Source organism: Apteryx mantelli, chromosome 32 (genome assembly GCF_036417845.1).
Source record: "Apteryx mantelli isolate bAptMan1 chromosome 32, bAptMan1.hap1, whole genome shotgun sequence".
Classification (NCBI taxonomy): domain Eukaryota; kingdom Metazoa; phylum Chordata; class Aves; order Apterygiformes; family Apterygidae; genus Apteryx; species Apteryx mantelli.
Window position 1 is genome coordinate 494506 of NC_090009.1, and position 19237 is coordinate 513742.

The 19237-nt window shown below is 60.2% G+C and overlaps 2 protein-coding genes across 2 annotated transcripts; one reads left to right on the forward strand and one right to left on the reverse strand.

Moving 5' to 3' along the window:
* The first annotated feature begins 670 nt into the window (after positions 1–670).
* LOC106500489 (E3 ubiquitin-protein ligase TRIM7-like) lies at positions 671–8226 on the forward strand. Its single transcript, XM_067313768.1, has 7 exons — positions 671–1275; positions 4449–4535; positions 4656–4883; positions 5823–5845; positions 6313–6428; positions 6558–6590; positions 7570–8226. Exons 1-7 carry the CDS (start codon positions 739–741, stop codon positions 8094–8096), a joined length of 1551 nt encoding a protein of 516 aa, XP_067169869.1. The 5' UTR covers positions 671–738; the 3' UTR covers positions 8097–8226.
* A 2170-nt stretch (positions 8227–10396) lies between these two features.
* Positions 10397–18200, reverse strand: ZNF692 (zinc finger protein 692). Its single transcript, XM_067313894.1, has 11 exons — positions 17741–18200; positions 17434–17465; positions 16578–16994; positions 15718–15772; positions 15397–15543; positions 14856–14996; positions 12446–12508; positions 12023–12101; positions 11702–11816; positions 11229–11328; positions 10397–10678 (listed from the first exon to the last, which is right to left on the reverse strand). Exons 1-11 carry the CDS (start codon positions 18154–18156, stop codon positions 10399–10401), a joined length of 1845 nt encoding a protein of 614 aa, XP_067169995.1. The 5' UTR covers positions 18157–18200; the 3' UTR covers positions 10397–10398.
* Between the last annotated feature and the right edge of the window lie 1037 nt (positions 18201–19237).

Sequence of the window (19237 nt, forward strand, 5' to 3'; positions counted from 1 at the left end):
TTAACAGGGATGAGGCTGAATCGATGCAGAGTGTGTGTGGTGGGGGGGGGGTTGAGGCAAGGGGGGACCCAGGCATCCGGGTTCCCCCCCCCTCAGCCTCGACTGCGCAGCTGCCGTTGGGGGGGGGAAGGCCGAGAACTAGCGAGAACCCAGGTGCCCGGGCCCTGCCCCCACCCTGGAGATGGACCCAGGTGCCCGGGTTCCCCCCCCCCAGCACATTAAAGAAGGACCCAGGCGTCCGGGTCCCCCCCCCCAGCACATTAAAGAAGGACCCAGGCGTCGGAGGCCTCCCCCCGCCCCCAACACAGTAGAAAAGGGCCCAGGCGTCCGGGTTCCCCCCCCCCCAACACACTATAGAGAGAAGGACCCAGGTGTCCGGGTCCCCCCCCCCAAACACACTAGAAAAGGGCCCAGGCGTCCGGGTCGCCCTCCCCCCCCCCCCCCCCAGCAGGACCCAGGTGTCCGAGCCCCTCCCCCGCGAGCACCCAGCCCGCCCTTCCCCCACCCACCCTCCGCCCCCTCCTCCGCCTCCCCCCCGCGCATGCGCGGAGCTCCCGCCTCCCTCCCCTCCCGCGCCGAAGCGGCGCGCAGGCGCCCTGCGCGCTCCCTTCCCCCTCCGCCGCCGCACGGCGCATGCGCGGCCGCGCTCCTCCCCCTCCCCCTTCCCCCCTCCCGCCCTTGCGCTGAGGCACCGAGGCGGCGGCGGAGCGGAGCGGGACCGAGGCGCCCGGGCGCAGCATGGAGGCGCCTCCGGCGCCGCCGTCGGTGCCGCCGGCGCCGTGTAGCGCGGCGCGGAGCCTGCAGGACGAGCTGACGTGCCCGGTGTGCCTGGAGTACTTCACGGACCCGGTGCTGGTGGCCGAGTGCGGCCACAACTTCTGCCGCGCCTGCGTGACGCAGTGCTGGGAGGACTCGGCGCGGCGCCTCTGCTGCCCGCAGTGCCGCGAGCCGGTGCCGCAGCGCCTCTTCCGCCCCAACCGCTCCCTCGGCAACATCGTGCACATCGTGCGGCAGCTCGGGTTGCCGCCGGGCCCCGCCGAGCCGCCGCCGGGGCCGCCCGCGCCCGCGCCGCCGCTGCCCGCCGGAGCCGCCGGGGCCGGTGGCGTCGGAGGAGGAGGAGGAGCGGGGGGCCCGCCGCGCTGCCCCCGCCACGGCGAGCCGCTGCGGCTCTACTGCGTGCAGGACCGCCGCGCCGTCTGCGTCGTCTGCCACCTCTCCCGCGAGCACCGCGCCCACACCGTGCTGCCCGCCGAGGAGGCGGCCCACGCCGCCGAGGTCAGCGGGGGCCCGCCGGGAGGGACGGGGACCGCCCCCCCGGGGTGCATTGGGGACCCTCCGAGGGTGTGGGGTGCAGTAGGGACCCCCCCGGGGTGCTTTAGGGACCCTTTGAGGGTGTGGGGTGCAGTAGGGACCCCCCCGGGGTGCTTTAGGGACCCTTTGAGGGTGTGGGGTGCAGTAGGGACCCCCCCGGGGTGCTTTAGGGACCCTTTGAGGGTGTGGGGTGCAGTAGGGACCCCCCCGGGGTGCTTTAGGGACCCTTTGAGGGTGTGGGGTGCATTAGGGGCCCCCCCGGGGTGCTTTAGGGACCCTCCGAGGGTGTGGGGTGCAGTAGGGACCCCCCCCAGAGTGCCCTGGGGACCTTTCCAGGGCTTAGGGTGCAATAGGAACCCCCCCGGAGCGCAGTAGGGAACCCCCGAGGGTGGGGGGGTACATTAGGGACCCCCCCAGCGTGCCCTAGGGACCCCCCCGGGGCTTGGGGTGCAATAGGGACCCCCACTGCCTGCAATAGGGACCCCTCCTGGGGTGCAAGGTGCAATAGGGCCCCCCCTCGATGAACCGGGACCCCCCCCCGGGGTGCCATAGGGATCCCCCTCAGAGTGTGGGGTGCAGCAGGGACCCCCCCGGGGTGTGGGGTGCAATAGGGGTCCCTCCCACCTGCGATAGGGAGCTCCCTCCAGGTGCAAGGTGCAATAAGCCCCCCGCAGGTGCAGTAGGGCCCCTCCTCGGGTGAATCAGGGCCCCTTTCCAGGGTATGGAGTGCAATAGAGACTCCTCAGGGTGTGAGAGACCCCCCCCCAGGCAAGGGGTGCAATAGAGACACCCCCAGAGCATATGGGACCTGCTCCGAGGTGGGTGCCCCCATGCCCAGTGGGGCTGCACCCCCCCCACTTCCAGGGCTGGGTGTTGCCCTGTGCAATGGGGTGCAGCAGAGGTGGGGCAGCCCCCAAATCTCTCCCCCCCCCCCCAAATGAGGTTGCCCCGTGCGACAGGGCAGGGTGGGGGCACCCTTGGGTCCCCTCGGCGTTGGGGGCCGCCAAGCAGGGCCACCTCGGCCCCTCTTCCCCCCCCTGCGCAGCAGCGCAAGCGCGGCTGTGCATCCCGCCCCCCTCCTCCTTCCTCAGTGCAATCCTCCGGGATTTGGAAATTCCCGGATGAGACTCGTCCTCGTCCCCCCCCCAGGGTGCAAAAGGGAGCCTGGCTGGACTGGGCCCATACTGGGAGTGTTGGGAGACCAGTGCAGAGTAACAGCACGGGGCCGGGAATCTCCCGGAGCCGCCTTTGTGCAGGGGCGAACATGTAAAATAACACCGGGAACCCCAAAACGGCAGCGTCTCCGTGCAAAAACCCTCCGGAACTAACCCAAAGCCTCAGCTTGTCAGGGAAAAAGAGTTTCTTTAGCTTTTTTTTTAATTTTCTGCCCCCTTTAAAAACAACGCAGGGCGACGTGACGTGACGCAGGGCTCCCGGAGGTTTGTGCTCCTGGCAAAATCCCGCAGGGCTCCGATGCGTTCTGCGTCGCGGGGGATTTTTCTCCCCCCCCCCCCCTTTATCGTGCAAAATAACACCGGATTAAGACATGTGTGAGCGCCCGGAGAGGCCAGGCCTCGCGTTTGGGGTTTTTTTTTTCTTCCCAGCAGGGTGGAGGCGGCGGAGAAAAACCAGCGAGGGAGGCAAGATGCCGGATGTTTGCTGCGCAGCCGAGGTGGCGGGGAGGGAGGAGGAGGAGGGAGGGTGGCACCATCGCAACCACGTAGCGACGTCTCTAGAGCAGGGAATTCAACGCTGGGACTGCTGAAATGCGGATCGGGCCAGACCTCGGCTTTTTGGGCAGGATCGGTGTCCGTTAGGAGCCCGCTCTGTGCTGTAATAATCAGCTTTTTTGCTCCTAAGCGTGGTCGCCACGTATTAATTTTGGTCCCTTATTGGCGCCGCTGCAGAATCAAGGCAGGAGAGGAAGCCGAACGCTTTAATACTGATTTTTTTTTTTTTTGCTGAATTAGCTGCGGGCGTGCGGTGCCGCGGAGCCGACACCTGCCGTCCTCCTCCTCGGAGAGCAATCGGAGGGAAACGGGAGCTGAATTTGGTGTCGTCTTCCCCCTCTTCCCCACCAAATTTGGGATCTTGGCCTTTTTTAGGATGGCCGAGTCCCTAGGCGGTTGCCCCATTGGATTTTTCCTTGCTAATCTGCCGCTTTTACACTTTTTCAGTGCTTTTCTTTTTCTTTTTGTCTTCAAAGACTGGTCAGTGAGTCAGCGGCTGCCCCAAGGCCTCCGCTTGCAAACCCTGCCCCTGTTTCCAAGGCCTTTGACTTTATCCCGGCGCTTAAATTCCGCCTTATCGCCTGCTGGCCGGCCCCCGTTTCGCGCAGCCGGTTCTCGCAGCTTAGCTAATGTTAAAAGTCCTTGCGGCTTTGCAGTTGATCTTCCCTAAAAGGGCTGTTGGAGCTGCTGCCGAAAAGCTCCGCTGCTTTTTGTTTCGTGTTGCTAGGAGCCTCTCGGCTCGGCCTTCGCTGGAGGTCAAACGACTTCAGCGAGGACAGGCGCCGCCGCGGTGGTTTTTTTTCGCGTGAGAAAGCCGGGAGCGAATTTAACGCGGAGCTGGCAGCCGCGGGGAAAACCGGCGTCTCCTCCTCGGAGGGGTTTGGCTGGAAAAATCCAGCAGCCTCTCGCTTGCTTGCGGCCGGGCTCGGATGTGAAAGCTGATCCGTTTCCGAGAGGAGCTGGGAGGAGAGACGGGGCGGAAGGGATTTCGTGGCAGTGGGACACGGTGGTTGGCGTTTGGTTGCAGGCAGCTAAAAACTCACTGCGACATATATATATATATATATATTTTTTTTTTTTCTTATTTTTTCCTACTACCTTTTTCTCCCTCCTCCTGCTCAGCCTGGCTCCAAACTGCTCAGGCCACTTCAGGGGCAGGTTTTGGACCCGTCTTTCTTGCTGTGCCCGAACCAAAAGATCGAGATTAACCGGAACGTGGTGCTGTGATAGGCCTCACCCTCGTTTAGGTTAATTGTGTTCTTTGGGACCTAAAGGAGGTTTGAAATTCGGGTGCTGCTGCCAGCCAGGGAGGGAGTCTCCCGCTACCCCATTCCTCTGCGTTCCCAGATAAGAAGGATCCCCAACATATCTATATATTTCCCTTTTTTTTCCCCTTTTCTCCTTCAGGAGGTGCCACAGGAGCATTTGAGCTCCCTGAGGAAAGGGCGCGAAGAAGCCAAGGCTGAGAGGGAGAGGCAGAGCGAAGAGCTGCTGGTGAGTGCCGCGGAGCAAGGGTTTCCCAGCCCTGCCCCAACCCCCCCCCCTTTCCCGGAGCCGGGAGAACTGCGGGAACACCGGCCTCACGCGGGTGGGTTTCCCCTCTCCGTTTTGCAGAAGCAGACGGAAGTGGAGAGGCAGAAGATTGTGGCCGAGTGCAAGGAGCTCCGGGGTTTCCTGGAGGAGAAGGAGCAGCTCTTGCTGTCCCGCCTGGAGGAGCTCGACAGAGACATCGTCAAGAGGAGAGATGAGAGCGTCTCCCGGCTCTCCGAGGAGATTTCCCAGCTTGATAAGCTGCTGGGCGAGAGGGGAGGAGAAAACGGCTCGGGAAACCAGTCTGGGCAGGTGAGACTGGCACGAGAGGTCCTGGGATGTGTCTTCCATGACCTCCAGGGTGGGTGTAGCAAGGTGTAAAACCCCGGAGAGCTCCGGGCTGGGATTTCTGGTGGGGAAAAAACGGGTTACAGAGGTTGCCGGATGCTGCCATGCTCTGCTGGAGAGTGGCTCGGATCTGGGGAACTTGGTTAGCTCCGTTTTGGAGCTGGCTCATCCCTGAGTCAGGGTTTCGACTTGCCGCAGGACTTTGCTGCTCTGTTTGAGGTGGGAACCCAAAATTCAGCGCAGCTGCGGGGGCAAAAATGGGCTTTTCTAGTAATGATGCTGTTCAGGCCCCTCTAAGAAACACCAAAACCTCCAAACATTTCAGTTTATTTTTCACTTCGTCCTTGCTGTGACCCTTGAATCCTCGTGGCCTTTACTGCGCGTTGGCAAACACGATTTTTCTTAATTTTTTTACTAAATTAAGATGCGTGTGGCTTTTTCCTCCCTACCCACACCAAAGAAAAAAACAGAAAAAAACGTATAATTCTGCTATCTCCACGTGTCCAGTTGCATTCTTCCCTGGAAAACGTTTCAGGGAGTCCTTTAAGTTTTGAGCTGCCGAAGGCTTGAGCTCGCTCCGCTGCCCCCGCGGGGTGTGGAGACACGATTCCCGTGCCGAAACTGCACGGGGAAACCGAGGCACCCTCCGAGCAGCAGGGCTGGCCTTGGCCGAAGCCTCCGTGCGTCTTCTCTGCGGCGTCCTGCACCGCTTTAGCACCGTTTGGGATTCGGATGGGACACGTTCCTCAACGGACGTTTTCCCTGGGGACTTGGCGGCACAAAGCTGCTGAGAGCTGGTGCCTTGAGCAGAAGGGACAGTTTTGGGGTGGATTTTGGCGGATGTGGGGTTGGCAGAAGGGGGTTTTGCACTGATTGGGTGTTTTTTTTCCCCCCTCTTTCTAGGGTGTTGCCACCGCTGGAAGCAGGTGAGTGAGCCTGGGATTTGCTGACTTAACTGGGAGGCTCAGCCCAGGGGTCGAGCTGGCGTTGCAAGGTCCCGTCCAGCTTAGCCGCTTGCCTTGGGGCTCCCACCCACACATATGTCTTAAATTTAAGGCAAAATCAAGGCTTCTCGACGGGGGAAATGGAGCAGGGCTGTTAGGGGAGGGTTTCCGGAGGAAACCACGGAATAACTTGGTGATGGACCTCAAATCCCTCAGCCCACTCAAAGCAGGACCGATAGCAAAAGCTAAATTAGGCTGCGCGAGGCCGAGTCCAGCCAAGGCTGGAAGATCTCCCTGGATGGAGAACCCCAAGATGGACCCGGAGGGGAATAATCCAACACCAAACCCCTTTGGTACCACGGCGGGTTCCTTCCTTGCTTGGAGTTTAAAGATTTTGTTTCCCCCCGCGGCGGCGGCGAGGGCCCTAACGCTGCTTTCTCCTCCCCTAGCTTTGAGAGCTGGATGTTTTGCAAGCCGGAAGCCGGCTTTACAGAGCTGGAGAAGAAACTCAAGAGCTTCTCGCAGAAGAGCGCCGTGCTGAAGGAGGTCTTGCTGGAGTTCAAGGGTGAGTGGGAATGCCGCTAGGAGAAACGGAGGAGGGGATGCGGGGAGCAACGTTGTGCGCCTGTCGGTGTTATCTGAGGATGTTCCCCATGGACGAAGGGGTCTAAACGGATTTATTTTCTTCCCCTAGAGAATCTGCGGTTCGAGTTGGAGAACGACACAGGTAAGCGCCGCTCGTTTTCGGAGTCTGACCTTCCTGGGGCCTTGCCCTTCTCGCCTGGCTGGTCCGAGGGAGTTCAAAGCAAATTCTCTATGGGAAAAAAAAACCCGGCAGGGTGGGGGGTTTTTTTGCAAGCTTTTCTCAAGGAGTTTCAAACTCCCCTGAGAGCAGAGATCTCGGAGGTAGGACCTCTGAGCTCACTCTTCTCCCGGCCTCCGAGGCAAGTCGTTGCCAGTGCACTCGAGGGAAGGGCAAAGAAGGGATCCCACCACCGGAGAGCCCGCGGAAGGGACGATCCTTGAGTTTGTTAGGGAACCGCAGGGTTGGGAGGACCATCCGGAAGCTGATCGGCTCTGTGGGGAGCGAGCGGACCTTTGGCACGGCCAGCGGGTGCAAAGTTAGCTCGCAGCTGGACTTTGCAACCGTTCTGTTTGCTCATAGCAGTTGAGGGATGTTGTTGCGGCCTCTCAGCTCCGTTTCCCTGCCTGGGGACATGGTGGGCAGGGAAGGGACGGACGAGCCCCATCTTATTTCCAGCAGCCTCTGGGGTGCTGGGAGATGCTCCCATCTCGCAGCCCTAGTTCCTGCCAATTCCCTGGTGGATAAAAACAGCCCTTTAGACAGGAGGATGCTTCTACTGGTTCCTCTCTGGCAGTTTGCAATGACTGAAAACGTCACTTCTGCCCGTGGTCTCCAAAAAATTGCTGGTCTTGGGAGGAGACCGTGACAGCCGACCTTGGCCTGCTGGATTTCCAGCGGAGATCCAGTCAGTGTGCCTGCGTTTCTCCGTTAATTTTCAAGGAGAAGCCGACCTTCGCTCCCGTGGGGCTCTTTGAACCTCACGTGCTTAGAGCCGGCGCGGGTGCCCTCCGCCCTCGTCCGCTTTGGGGCGGAGAGGACGAATCCCCTCGGAGGCAGGGCGAAGCAGGGGGGGATCCCTCGTGCCCGCCGACGCTCACGGCTCCGTCTCTTCCCCTCCCAGGCGATCTCTCCCTGGATCCGGACACGGCCAACCCCTACCTGGTGCTGTCGGAGGACAAGAGGAGCGTGCGGCTCCGCAGCGCCCCGCAGGAGCTGCCGGCCAACCCCAAACGCTTCGACTACTCCTTCTGCGTGCTGGCGGCCGAGGGTTTCGTAGCCGGGAGGCATTACTGGGAGGTGGAGGTGGGGGACGGGGACAGCTGGGTGCTGGGGGCGGCCCGCGAGTCGGTGCGGAGGAAGGAGAAAATCGACTTCGCCCCAGAGGAGGGGATCTGGGCGGTGGGGCTGAACTGGAAGGGGAAGAATTGGGATCAGTACCAGGCTTTCACCTCCCCGGAGACGCCCCTGTCCCTTTGCGAGAGGCCCAGGAAGATCGGGGTGTACCTGGACTACGAAGGCGGCTGGGTGGCGTTCTACAACGCCGATAACATGGCTCCCATCTTCACCTTCACGGCCGCCTTCACCGAAAAGATCTTCCCTTTCTTCTGGCTCTTCTATGTGGGCTCCTCGCTCTCCCTTTGCAATTGATCTGTCCAGTTTCTTTAATCCCCCCCCCGCACCCCTTTCCCCAAGGTGACCTGCAAGTAGTGTCTGCTCCCGTCCCCTTTTCCCGTCGCTTTCGGATTATGTCCCCCAAAAAACTCCTCATTTTCCCATGTTCAGCGTTTGGGAGGTTCCTTTTTCTTGTTGCATTTAAAAGTTTGGGTCTTTTTACCCTGAAAATCTTCCCCCCCCTGCCCAGGGCATCAACTGGCTGAGGGTGGACAAGCCTGGCTGCCTAAATAACCGCTACCGGGGGGTATTTTCTCCTTTCCCCCCCCCCCGCTAAAGCACCCTTTGGTCTGCTGTATAAGCAAATCCTCTTTTTTTTCCTTTTGAAGTTCCTGCCCTGTGCAAACAGGGACGTAACCGGGGAGGAAAAGCTACGCCGGGGGGGGGGTCGTTGCTTCCCGCGTGAGGAAGGAGAAGCCGCTGTATCCGGCCCCTGCTTCCCGCCGCCGGTGCTCCGCAGGTCACCTTTGGCTTTCCCCCCCACCACCCTGCTCCTTGCTTTTCCCCTTTCCTCCCGTGGAAGGGGACCGGCCCGTCTTTTTGCTGCCCGTTAGTGCTAGAGAGCAAAAAATAACCTCCCCCCCGTCTGCCATCCTCCCCCTTCCCGTTGCTTCCTCCCGTTTTTGCCGAGCGTCTAGGGCCGGAGCGGAGCCGAGCGATGGGTCTGGCAGTGGCTTGGAGCTGTAACCCAGGATCTAGGCAGTTGTGGAGCTCCGGATGCTGGATGCCCGAAGCGAGCAGGGGGTATAGGTGTAGCGTGAGCCCCAGGAGACCAGACTGGGCTGTTTTATTTCATTATTATTATTATTATTTTAAAAAAGTAGGTGTGCTACAAACCTGGCGGCGTCCCCGTGCTTGGCGCGCGGGTTTTCCGGGCTGTTTCGGGAGCTCCTGGCGGTGGGGGTAAGCGGGGAGGAGGGAGGGGAGCCTCCCCTTTTAGGTGTGATCCCGCGTGCGCGCTTCCGAACCCCCCCCCCCCCTCCCGCCCACCCTCGTGTGATCCCGCGATGCTGTTTAACGTCTCTTTGCCCTGTCACTCTGTTTAGTGGGGAAATAAAAGTTGCTGTGCAAAAAAAAAAAAAACAAAAACCGAACGCCGCCCCGGCTCCCGCTGTGCTGTTTGTCTCCGGCGCCTCGGCCGCCGCCGCAGGGAGGGATCGAGGTAGAGGCTCGGCTCCGTCTCCCTGTGCCTCATCCCTTGGAGCAAGCCTTTAATGCAAGGGGAAAAAATTAGAAAACCGGAAGAACTGCCCTAACCGAGCTTAAAACCCTTCCAGGCTTCTCTTTAAAAGCGAAAGCAGCTCGGCAGCGCCGGCACCCAGCGATGCCGTTGGCACGGAGCCGTTTTTATTAGGCGTACGTACATGCAGCGCCTGGCGCGGGCCAGTTTAGGCGATGCCTGGGGGCGGATATTAACCTAATCCCGGCTAACGGATGAGAGCCCCGGGCTGCCACAACTGCGCAGCCTCGGAGCGAGCGCCCTCGGAGGCCGCGCCAGGGTTTTGCAGGTGGCGCCGGGTCCCTGGAGCCTGTGGATAAGCTGAGCTGGAAGTGATTTCCCTGCCGGAGGAGCTCCCAGGCCGTGCGTGGTCCTGGCTGCGGATATGATCCCTGGAGGGATCCCAACCTGAAGGAAAATGGAGCATCCAGGTGAAAGAGTCCCTGGGGCTGCAACTGGAGGGAGAAAGCTGCCTGTGCACAGGGAGCGTTTCGGAGAGGCTGAGAAGCTTTTTTGGGATGCCATCCTGGCTCGGTTGGGAAGAGCTGCCATCTCCCAGGACCATCCCAGGAAGTGAAGGTCATTGATTCCTGGAAGGGGAAAGGTCCCCTGTCAGGACCTGATGATGTTCGTGGCTGAAAAATCAGGATTTTTGGCAATCCCCTTTGATTTCCCACTGGGATCATCCGGCTCTTTTTCCAGGTTGCGTCCTTTGCATCCCTCTCAGAGCAAGGGCCTCCCAGCTGGGACTTGGAGTGTCCCCACTCGCTCGAGGTCCCAGAGCGGAGAGAGAGAAAGCATAAAAGGGTAGAAACCTCCCATGGCAGCGGGATGCGCTTTTATCCCACCTGCAGCGGTATTCCCTGCAGGAAGCCCTGCTCCCCAGGAGGGGAGGCGAGCCTGTTTTGGGGAGGATGGATGGGATTTTCACCCATCCCAAGAAGCAAAATTCCCACCTCCGAAGCCCATCTGCTGAGCGTTAGGGCAGGCGATTTAGCCACTCTGCCTGTCATAACCCGGCAGGTTGCAACGAGGCGGGGTGGGGGGAAAAACACGCTTTTAGGCAAAATAATTCTTTATTGCGGCACCTTCCCGCGTCGGAGACGAAGCGCCGGCTCCCTCGGCGGGCGCGAGAGCTGGGCCCGGCGGCTCCGGCTGGCCCGGGGCGCCGGGCGCCTCGGGGTGGCTCTTGCTTTTGTGGGCCGCCACGTTGTCCTTCTTCTCGAACTTCTTGCCGCAGAGGTCGCAGGGGAACTGGTAGAAGGCGTCGGCGTCGTGCTTCTTCATGTGCCAGTTGAGGGAGGCTTTCTGGCGGCAGGTGAAGCCGCAAATCTCACACCTGCAGGGGCAAGAAAACAACGGGATTCAAGGGAGAAAGACAGGGAAGCACGCAGGGAGAGGGGAGTATATTCCCATCGGGCTGCAGGCTACGCTGTTCGATGCAGGAAAGATCTGCAGGACTGGCCCCATCTCAGCTTGACGTTCGGGACAACGTGACCGGACGGGATTTATTTAGTTTGGCTTTATGAGTCAACGTCTGGCTGGCGCCGCGTGGCTTCAGCACACCCTAAAGGCAAGGAAACGTATTGCTGCCCGATTTTCTACCAGGTTACGCTTCCGCAAGTCAAGCAGGTGTCTCAACTCCGAGGTCGAGGCACCTTCTCCTAGGAAAGACCGCAGCCAGCTCCCGTCCCAAAGCTCTGGGGTGGAAACCTTTGGGCAAACCAGAAATAATTCCCCACAAGGGACCGCTCTGTGCGTCTGGAAAAGCACCGCTATTCCCCGATCTGCTTTCCCCGATGGACTCGTTACCCCATGGGCTTTCACCGCATCTCCTCGTACGCTCACCCTTTCTCTAAAATCTGAGTCCGGAAGGGCCTGGTACTTACTGGAGGGGTTTCTCTCCCGTGTGGATGCGGCGGTGGATGATCAGGTTGCTGCTGGTGCGAAAGGAACGGGCGCAGAACTCGCAGATATAGTCCCGCTTGTCTGCGGGGCGGAAGAGAGAGGATTAGCGGCTGCTCCAGTCGAGGAGGAGGAGGAGAGTTGGGATGCTTTCCCGAGCCAGAAACAGAGAGGAACGAGGGATCGATGGGAGATCTTGGGAGTGGAAAGCAAGCCGACGCGTGAACATCTCCAAGGAGACCAAATTAGGAAAAGGGAGTGGAAAATTAACGCTTGGGACATACAGTATGGTCAATCGGAGGCCAAGGCAGCTGCCACCAGCCCAGGAGAGGGCTTGGCGTGCAAGGAAGGGGTAATACCAGACTTGTGGGATAGATGAAGCTCAGACAAGGGAGTCGTGGTCCGGGATGGTTCGGGTTAGAAGGACACGAGCGGAGCAGCACGCTCGTCACCTCACCGCTGTGCAGCTTCTCGTGCTCCTTGAGGTGCTTCTTGAAGTTGAAGGACTTGCCGCAGCTGGGCTCGGAGCAGGTGAAGGTCTTCTGGTGGACGTGCTGGTACTTCTTGTGATGCTGCAGTTTTGGGGGGGAAAAAAGGAGCAGGAATAAGCAGAGACAAGGGTCACTTTTGGCCCGAGAAAGCCCTTTCCGAGAACCTGCGCTCAAGGGAACCTCGGTCCCACTTTCCAGCTCCTGCCTCTATTTTCCTCCCTGACCCAACTGCTGTTTGCGGGGGCAGGTGGCCTCAACTGCTCCTCTCCCCACCCCATCGTCCTCACGTTCAGGTACTGGCGGTTGGAGAAGATCTTCCCGCAGCCTTCAAAGTCGCACAGGAGGATCTCGCGTTTCGCCGCCTTCCTGGAGAAAAGAGGGAGGGAAAGGGCGGAAAGCTGGTGGTGAGCACGGATCGGTGGGAACGAGAGCGGCAGAAACTGGGCCGGGTTGTCGCCCGCTACGTGGAGCGTGGCACGGCAAGTCCTTCCTCCCCCGCCTTCCTTCAGGATCTGCCCATTGATCCATCAAAAAGCTAATTTAAGCAAATAAAGTCCTTCGGGAATCTCCACCCAGGTTGTCCTGGACCAGAGTGTCCCACTATGGCGTGCCCAGCCCAAGGGACTTAAGCTGCTCCTTCCCGAAAGGCCGGAAAACCAGCACGAGTCCCACTTCCCACCGTATCGACCTTCCCCGCGTCCCTTCGCTACCTGATTCTCTTCGGGCCGATCTGGGCCACGTCCTCGTCACACGTCCCTGCTCGCTTCTTGCAGCTGCGGGAGGGAAAGAAGTTGTCGCTGGAGGGAAAGCCGGGAGGTCTCTCCTCCCGTCCGTCCCCGCTCCCTGCCGGCGAGAGATGGAAGAGCTTCACTCCAAAATCCTCTGGACAATCATTTCTCTTTCTCATAGCTCGGAAATCAACTTAAAATTGACTTGCCGTCACGTGATATTGTTAATAAAAGCAGCTTTCAGACAGCATCAGTGAGAATACGTATGCTTTATTATTCATTACAAAGTCTTTTTTAACACGGTTTTTGAAAAAGTTCCACTACGTTCAACCTCGCTGAGCGCTATCCGTACCGCAACGACCGCTCGTTCGCATTGGCGCGAGTTGGAGCTGCGGTTTTTCCCAGCTTTATTCCGGCGGCTGTTTCCAGCCGAGGGCCTGAAGTCAGAAAAAGAGACGTTAGAGGAACGGGGCCGTTTCCGCGGAGGGCGAAAGCAAGAGATGGTCGTGGACAACGACGCCAGGCCACCGCTTCAGGGCTGGGCCTGCATCTATAATCTCTTAAAGAAATGTTCTGTCCCCACGGCGTTACCTTGGAGAAGCTGGAAGAGGATTTGCGGAAGGAGCTCGCAGGCCCACGGAATCTGGAGGCTCGCTCTCCATTGCACAAATATTTTCTATCTCCATTTTTCCAGCTGCTGCTACAAAAAAAAAGGAAGAATTTAAACAGTTAAAGGCCAAACCGTGGCCTACGCAATCAAACTCGGCCTTTAAGGCTTGAAAAGGACAAAGTTCAGGCAAGGGTCTGACGTTTCGAGAGGGGTTAAACGCCGCAACGCTGCGCCGATTGCAGCGACGGGCCCAAAACTAACCTTTCTGCCCTCAAGGAGGACTCAAGCGGCCGCCGGCGCCGGCGTTGCAGCTCCAACAGCAGCCAAGGGGAGGAGAAAAGCAAGATTCACCGTCGTATTTTTGGACCGACCCGTCGAGAACGCGTCCTCGCTTTCTTGCAAACTGCCGCTTGGTTTCAAAGCCTCTGCGAGACGGAAAGGATGTTTAGCGTGACACCGAAGTGACTATAACATCTCAAAATGAAAAAAAACACATGCAAGCCTTAACTGAGCAGCACTATACTTACTTGGTGAGCTTTGGAGCGTATGTTTTGAGGTCGTTCCATGTTTTCACAGGACGCCCAAAGGCGAGATTTGCCGTACGGCAGCTGAGGGGGGGCGGAGTGTTGAATCGCTCCAGCTAATCCAAAGCCAAAAAGGGGTTTTGACGCCCCCGTTTGATTTCAAAACGCCAGAGAATCCAGGAAGCCGGAGATTCCTCGCTCACGCGGCAGGCCCGAGAAGCAAGATGCGGGTCCGTCCTTTCGTTTCGGCGTCGTGAAGGTGGACGAGAGCTGTTCCTCCTTAGAAGACTCAGCTCCCAGAATCGAGTGATTACTCAAACTTTCCCAGCCGAGGGCAAATACATCGTTAGCTGCGGACCAACACGAACGCTGTTTATAACTTCACCTTCACTGTTTCAGTGCCGGGACACGGCCACTGCGCAGTCAAAACATATCCAACGGCCAAAAAAAGGTCACAGCGCAACCCAGGACGAGCCAGCGACGCTTCCCAACACACTCAGGGAGCTAAAACATGAGATTTGAGGGCCGCAGCCTGACCCGGCCACTCGCCTCTTCTTCAGGATCTGCTCTGGCCGATGGAGAAGTCCCCTGTGTGGGAATCTATAGGTGGAGATGGTTTCTTCAGCGATCCCCACGCTCACAGAGCAGGAGGAGGGATTGGAAACCTGGACTTTTGCAAGCCTCCAGTGAAGCCAGGCTGCTTGAAGCCTTTATATACTTGAAATAAAGACTCCGAAACTCACTTAAAAACAGCGGTGGTGGTTTAAGAGGTCTTCCTCGCCCCCTTTTTAGGGAAGTTCTGCCCCGGTAGCAGACTTAGGAGGGAGCACATCCTTTCTCCTCACTCAGAGACCAGCTCCGTGGTGTGAACCGAAGCAACCAGCGCACGCGTAGATGCAAGGCGACACAGCAGACAAAAAGACGCCAACTTCTCAAGTCCCCGTGGTGAGATGGGTGTGCTGGAGACCCTCCATCGGAGAAGCTCCTTCAAGCTCCTGGCACCGGGGCGATGTCGCTTCGTCCCACATGTGGCTGCACGGGAGAAGAATTAAACTCCGATGTTCTTGGCCCATCACGATGCACTTCAGCGTCTTCCTTTCTGGACAAAAACCTCTATGCTAGAGCTCAGGGCTTGAACTTCTTTTCCTTTGGGGATTGGATGGTTTGCCGTGCGGTTTCTTCAGTCGAAGGCCACCAAGAGATGGATGAGAAAGGAGCCCCAAGAGACAGGCACCGCAGTCCCCTTCCCTGCACTCACCTGACTCGTCCGCCCTTGTCCTCCGCGGGGCTGGGGCTGGGGCTGGCGTCGGCCGGGCTGGTCTCGGCGAGGGTTCGCTCCTCCTTCACGGCTTTCTTGCGGGTCTTGCTCTGGTTCTGTCGCCTCTGCGGCTCGGAGTCGCTGCGAGGCAAGACAGACAGGGGCTAAGCAAGGACACGCATGCGCGCGGGTGGCCTCTAATGACAGAAGATGGGAAAATACGGCACGTTGGAGGGGAAGAACCTCACCCAAACCAGGACAGAATAAGAGAAAGTGCCTTTAGAGCCCATAAACACGTTGTTTGGGTGGGATAAGCACATCGTTCCCTCTCTCCTCCAATCTCAGCCGGGGCCTGCTGCAGCACGATAAGACGGTGAACTGGAGCAGCTTAGGGCTCCCGTTTCTATCGGCACAAACAGGTTTTACACCAAGGAGACCGAAGCGTGGGGTGTTTCCTCCTGCCAGGAGTCTCCAGCAGAGAATTAAGGTCCGAAACCCTCCTCGTGCGACGCCTTTCCCAGCGCGAGTCCCAGCTACTCACCCGTCAAGAGACGGGTGGTAGTTCTCATCTCGCAGGTCGTCGGCGTAGGCAAGGTCGTCTTCCTCGGCGAAGTCCTCGTCTTCCTCTTCGTCCTCTTCTTCCTGGGGCTCGGGGCCTTGCTCCGGTTTCTCCTGCGAAACAGGCGGGCTGCGGGAATGCAACGGCCGGAGTTAGCGCTGCCGAAATGAGCAGGGAGCAAGTGGAGCATAGAGAAAGAAGTGGTGGTTTTCAGTTTTTTGGGTTTTTTTTTAATAAAACCCCTTTGTTAAACTGTGACCGTCGCAGGACGCTGCGGGCCCACGGAGATGGGCCACCACTCACCTCTCTCGATCTGCTGCTGCCGTCCCCATCCCCGTCTCCGTCTGTGCTCGGGGAGCTGTGAGAGAGGGAAGGAGCCGCGGTAAGTTAAGGCAGGAGCTGGGATCTCGAGAGAGGCAGAGGAAGGACGGGCAGGAACAGCGGAGGAGGGCAGGGAGCGGACAGGCTTGGGAAGAGGGCTGAGAAACCGGCAGACTTTGGAGAAGATCTAGTTTCTCCCGTCGTTTGTGACTGGCGAGAAGAAACGACGGCCAAGTTATTCCGTAATATTCTAGAGGGGGAACTTCTCAACCTCTCCTAAGCTGGGCCATGGAAGAAAAAGACTAGGAAAAAGAGGACTAGAGTCTCTCCCCGCTCTTCAGTCTGGTTAAAAGACAAGAGCTCTGGCTCTTGAGGACTTGGAAACTCCCGAGAGAAATATCTAGATGGGGTCAGGAAGATCTCGTCAGGGACAGATCTTGCTCCTCGCTCTCCTCCCGCAGAAGCCCATGAACGTTCAGGAATGGCCTGTATACGCATGGCAGGACCAGGTGTCCCAAATTTCTCAGGGGAAGGCCAGGAGCTGAGAAGACACGGACTCCTTTTGTGGTAGGAACAGTGATGGGACTAGGTTCCTCCAGCAAAAGCCCCAAACATTATTCGTTTATGCTGGTGCTGACGCATCTCGCACAAGGAGGAGGCAACAAGGTCCCAGAGGGAAGCTGTCCAGCTTGTTCCTTGGACTGGGCGAAGAGCTGGAGACAGGGAATCTATCTGAGGCCAACAAGAGGGAAATGAAGGGAATGGAGAAGGGGAATCCAGCTTCCTTCCTGGCTGGGGGACGGGAGGAAAGGTTGTCCGTACCTGCTCACTCCCAAGCTCACCTGCGACAGCATCATCGCTGCCAGCTCCTGGCTCTTCCCCCTGGTCCACGTCACCGGCAGGAGACAAGGTTTCTGTCCTCTCTGGTTCGCCTCCGTCCTTCCTTGGACCAGGCTCGGTCTCGCGGGGGTCCGCAGCGAGTCCCGCTCGGCGGAGCGAGCGACGGCGGCCAGCAGCCAGGGGCGGCGGCGAGCCGGACCCCGAATTCGGCCTCCTCTCCTCGCCGCGGAGCCGCTCGCCCGAGAGGCCCCAGGAGAAGCTGTGTCCGGCCACGCATTCCCAGACCAGGTTGTCCCGGCAGCCCTGGGAAGGCGCTTTCACGTCGGGGACGAAGCTGCACTCCTGGCTGTGGTCGTGCGAGAGGACCACCAAGCGCTGCAGGGCGCCGGCATGGAGAAGGTCGGGCTCCGGGTCGCCCGCTCCTGCAGGGATCAGGACGCGGTGGGGCGAAAAGAGACAAAAACAAGCAGCTCTGTGAAAACCGGAGCCGAGATGTGGCTTTTTTTGTTGGCTTGCAAACGGGTCTGGGCTCCAGCTAAAGCTCCTCCAGCAGCTGGGACAACCACCAAAGGCCTCTTTGCTTCCAGCTTCTCCCCTGTCTCAGGAGGACGCTGATGCTTCTGCCCTTTTAGCAGCCTCACAGCTACTTCTTCCCTTCTTTAGCCACCCCAGAAACCTCCTGTGGTGGAAAGGCGGCCGCCAAAAAGCAGCTGGGGACACCGACAACCCCCACAAACCAACATGGTTCGAGGAAACGGAGCAACTGGCCTCGCAGAAGCCACTCGCGCGGACCCTCCCTCCTCCCGGTGCCCCTCTCGTGGGCAAAAGCCGAAGATTTGGAGGCCCCGTGGGACCTACCTGGGCTCAGGAGGCAGCCTTGGGAACTGTACCTGCGGCGGAAAGAGGAAAAAGATGGGGACATGAGTGAAACGGAGGGGGAACTGCCTTCTCAAGCCCAACCGGCAGCAAAGCCGAGCAGCATCCATCGAGCAGCGCCCACGTCATACCTCCAGGCTCCAGAAATAGGAGTCTTCCGGCCTGCTCAAAGCTAAAACATCTCAGCAGGCTTCCAAGGACTCCAGCAATCCCGAAGGACTGGCTTTTTTAAGAGCTTTTCCGGGCAAAACCCGGCGCTGCCGCCGGCGGCTCCCGGGCCCCACCTCACCTGTCAAGGAGGTATTTGGCCAGCTGGGAGTGGAGGGAGAAGCCCAGCTGCTCCTTGAGGCGGCACCACTGCTCCAGGTGGCCGCCGAGGCGGATGCGGCACTTGCTGCGGCGGGCGTCGAGCTCCCGGCGCTTCTGCTTGCGCACGCAGTCGGGGGCCCGTGGGCGGCCCGGGCGGCCCGGCTCCATGGGGCCGGCGGCGGCGGCGCCTGCGGAGAGCGGGAGTGAGACAGGGATGGATGGGGCACAAGGGAGGATGGGGATGGGACAGGATGGAGGACGGGGCACAAGGATGGGGCATGATGGAGGAGGGGGACAGGGCACGAGGAAGGACATGGATGGGGCACGAGGAAGGATGGGGACATGGATGGGGCGCAAGGGGGGATGACGATGGGGACAGGGTGGGAGGAAGGACATGGATGGGGCACAAGGAAGGATGACGATGGGGACAGGGCGGGAGGAAGGACATGGATGGGGCACGAGGGGGGACAGGGACCGGGGACGAGGGCAGAGGGAGGGGACACGAGGGGGGGGGACAGGAGGAGGACACCAGGGCCCCCCCCTGCTGGGCCACAGCCCCGCCCCCTCCACAAAGCCCCACCCCCAGCTCCACCCACCCCTGCTGGCTCCACCCCCAGACCCTCCTGCCTCCCTCTTGGCCCTGCCCCCACCCACCAGGCCAACTCCCTGGCCCCACCCACCTCCCGGGTTGGCCACGCCCCCTTCACTTACAGTCACACCCACTGCCCCAGTAGCTCCACCCACTTCATTTAGCCCCTCCCACTTGCCCCACCCCTCACTTGCAGCTGCTGCTCTCCCTTAGCCCCGCCCCTCTCTCGCCTCGCCACGCCCCCTCCTTGGCCGCGCCCCTCCCCTTAGCCCCGCCCACGGGGTTCCCGCCATTTCCCAGGGCGGCGGGAGCGACCATTGGGGGCCCCCGAGGCGTCCCCCCCCCCTCCCGCCGCGGCCTCGCGCTCCCCTTTCCCCCCCCCGTCCCGCCCCTTTTCCCGCCGCACCGGTCCTTAAAGCGGGTCCCGCCCCGCCCCCGCGGGGCAGGCGAACGGTGCCGGGCGCGGGGCGCCGCCGCCCCTGTCCCGCGCCGTGCCGTGCCCCGCACGCCCGAGCCGCCAGCCCGCCGCCTCCACCGCCCCCCCTTCCCCGTTGTCACCTGAGGGGGGCCCCACCCTGGGGCCGTGCCCCCTTTAAGAGAAAAAGGAACCCCCCCCTTTCCCCTCCCCCCCCCCATCGCTCACACAGCTCAGACACCGGCACAAGATGGCGGAGGGCCCTCCTCCTCCTCCTCCCCCGCCCATCCCGGGCGGGGGGGGCGTTGCGCGCATGCGCGCCTCATCACCATCGCCTCTCCCCACCCCTCCCCGCAAGGCACGCTGGGAAAAGGAGTCCCGCGCGCAGGGGGCTGACGGGAGCTGTAATCGGCGGCGGCGGCGGCGGCGCGCGGTGCACGATGGGAACAGCCCGAAGGCCGCAGGCGGGATGC